The sequence below is a fragment of the Penaeus monodon genome, chromosome 31 (assembly GCF_015228065.2).
Source record: "Penaeus monodon isolate SGIC_2016 chromosome 31, NSTDA_Pmon_1, whole genome shotgun sequence".
NCBI classification, from domain to species: Eukaryota; Metazoa; Arthropoda; class Malacostraca; order Decapoda; family Penaeidae; genus Penaeus; species Penaeus monodon.
This window is the reverse complement of record NC_051416.1, coordinates 2,381,238-2,383,996: the sequence shown is the minus strand read 5'-3', so window position 1 is coordinate 2,383,996 and position 2,759 is coordinate 2,381,238. Positions and strand designations below refer to the sequence as shown.

The 2,759-nt window shown below is 37.7% G+C and overlaps 1 protein-coding gene across 1 annotated transcript in view; it reads right to left on the bottom strand.

Moving 5' to 3' along the window:
- The window catches only part of LOC119592824 (rootletin-like), a 148,678-nt gene that overhangs the window by 23,389 nt on the left and 122,530 nt on the right, over positions 1–2,759 (bottom strand). Inside the window, exons 19-24 of the mRNA XM_037941730.1 lie at positions 2,567–2,731; positions 2,055–2,247; positions 1,549–1,732; positions 817–1,016; positions 375–542; positions 110–234 (exon numbers count right to left, since the gene is read on the bottom strand). Of these exons, the coding sequence (XP_037797658.1) occupies positions 110–234; positions 375–542; positions 817–1,016; positions 1,549–1,732; positions 2,055–2,247; positions 2,567–2,731 (1,035 nt within the window). The remainder of the gene's footprint in view (positions 1–109; positions 235–374; positions 543–816; positions 1,017–1,548; positions 1,733–2,054; positions 2,248–2,566; positions 2,732–2,759) is intronic.

Below are 2,759 nucleotides of genomic sequence, written 5' to 3'. Positions count from 1 at the left end.
CAGTTCTCTAGAAATTTCAAAACTAAAATTTTCTTATATAGCTTTCTATATTAAAAGATGTTTGTAGCAAATAGAGGAACTCCAAAAACATACAAAGAATGTAACTAACCTGAAGCTTCTTCTTAAGGTCAGAAACCTCCCTGTTGGCATCCTGCTTGGTCGCGCTGAGCTCCCGAAGTTGCGTTGTCATGCGGGCTATTAAGTCTGCATGCTTGGCTTCAGAGACTTCAAGGGCTGAAAAGTAGAAATCAAAGTTGTATGATCTTTAATTGTTGTGATGAAAATCTGATTCAGAACATAAAACTGAAAATAGTTCGAGTTTATTGTTATGCAATAATTATATCACATCATTATTTCACACGAGTCTAACTTACTGCTCAGCTTGCTATCTTTATCGTCTATGCGCTTCTGCAAATCTCTCTTCTCGTTGTCTGATTTCTTGATGAAAGATTGCAGGTCACTTGAGTGCCGTTCTTCGCTGGTTCGCATTTCCTCGTTGAGTCTTGTCACCTCTTTCTTTAGTGTTACCCGGGTGTCTTCCGCTGAGTTTCACAAGAGCAGAACAACGTTAAAATTATTACAAATATTCAAATTCATATCTGATATTTTAAGTTTTTAGTAACTAATTAATTAATACAACGACATATAAATGTAGTGTCAATTAAGCTTTAGCACCAATTTTGAAAAAAGTTGGTATTGGCAAAAAATTATAGCAATAAACAACAGTAAATTGCATTAACATCAAAACCATCAATTGCTAATTGCATAACATCAAAACCTTGTATCAAAGATAGCAAAAGATCATAAGCCCTTTACCCTCTTTGAGCTTCTCTTCTGCATCCTCCAAATCCTGCTGAAGTCTACAGGCATCCTCTCGAGCCAGCCTCAAGTCCGTCTTGATGGAAGTGATTTCCACCTCATGATCTCTTCTCGATTCATCTAGACGGCTCTGGAGCTCTCGTATTCTGCGCTCATATGAGTCTTTCTCGTCTTTGAGCTGCTTTTCAAATTGCTGACTGATAAAGAAAAACTCATGAGGTACATATGCTACATTCTAAGCAATAAGCATTGCCATTTAAGAAATGGGACTCTACTCTATTTAATAACTTTAGACAATCCCATGCAAACTGTGCCCAAAAAATAAGAAAAGAGAAAATGCAAATGAAATGCAGGCAATTTCTCATTCAAAACACTGAAAGCTTTGTGCTTCAGACATTGCTGCACTGGAATACTTGATGCACTTTCGAAGCACACCACCTTCAGTATAGCAAAACAACAAAAGGCTAATGACTGAACAATTGCAAAAGTTAATATTCTAGAAATTTTGAATATGCTGCAAGAAAACTTGTTAGTATTCTTTCCCAAAAATGTGGAAAGCATCAGCGAGACTCATTTTTCCAATTTCTCGAGCCTTATCTATGTACAGAGCAAATGTGGTGAAGCTCTTTATAAAACAATATAAAGACATGATTTCCATCATCATCCCAGTATATCCAGGAGAAAATATAACGAGGAAAAGAGAAAATGAAACGAATGTGTCCCACAAACCTGGATGAGTGTAATTCCTCCTTGAGCTTGACAATTTGGGTGTGCAGGGCCCCTTCACTTGCTCGGCCTGCTTCAGCCTTGCTGGACCCCTCACGACGTAGTTGCTCCAGTTGGTTTTCATAGCTGGACAGATCTCGTTGCAGGACAGAGACCTTCTCTTCTAAGCTGGAGATTTCTTGTTTAGCTAGAATTATCCAATACATAATACCATTATTACTATAGTTCCACTTTCACAAACCAGTAATGTGGGTTGCATTAGAGGCCCACAAGAATAATGCAAATTGACTATATCTTAGTATAGAAAGCATAAATTCTCTGTGATGCAAGTATACATACATGTTGTACTTAGGATAAATCAATAACAAACTCATAGTCGTAAATTCTCTGCCTAAGACACTGAATGTTGTTGCAAACATAAAATGTATGATCGGTTGCCTATTAAAAGAAGATTTACAGATTGCTGAAGACCCTATATACACATAAGATGTCCATATATGAAGACCCACCTATCATCATTGACCTATGCTTCTCTTCCTCAAAGCGGAGAGTTGAATCGTCTCTCTCTCGCTGAAGTTTCTCGGTAAATCGCTTCAGGTTCGATATCTCTTGGTCCTTCTTGAGTTCGAGCTCATCTCTCTCCATCTTCATAGAGTGGATGGTCGAGTTCAGTTTGTCTTCCAACTCTGACTGTAGATTGTTCTGGAAATATGATATGATTAAATAAAATTTACCCCAGGCCAAAAATGCCTCTAAGCCAGAATTCAGATTAAAATGCTTGAGCTTTGACCAAGCATCTAGTGCACTGACACTGAATGACAAGGAAAACTTTGGCTTACTGCCAGGATTACCCAAAGTCCTTACTATGTTCACTGAATTAATGAAAGGCTTATTATCATTATTTCCACATGTTCTGAACTTATAAATTAACTTTTTATACAATGGCAACTTTTGCAATCCCCCAAAAACTCTTTGTGACGAAAAAATTGGGGTTTAAATTAATCTAAAAATGCCTTTGTACCTTCTCTTTGCGTAAGCTGTCAATGGTCTCCTCATGCTGGTCCTTCATATGCATGATAGACTTCTTATGTTCAGTTTCCTTTTCATCTAAGCGACGTTCTAAGGCAGTCCGAGCTTCTCGTAACTTAGACAATTCGCCCTCAAGCTCACGCTGGAGTTTGTTCATCTGCAAACATGAAAATGAACAGTAGTAA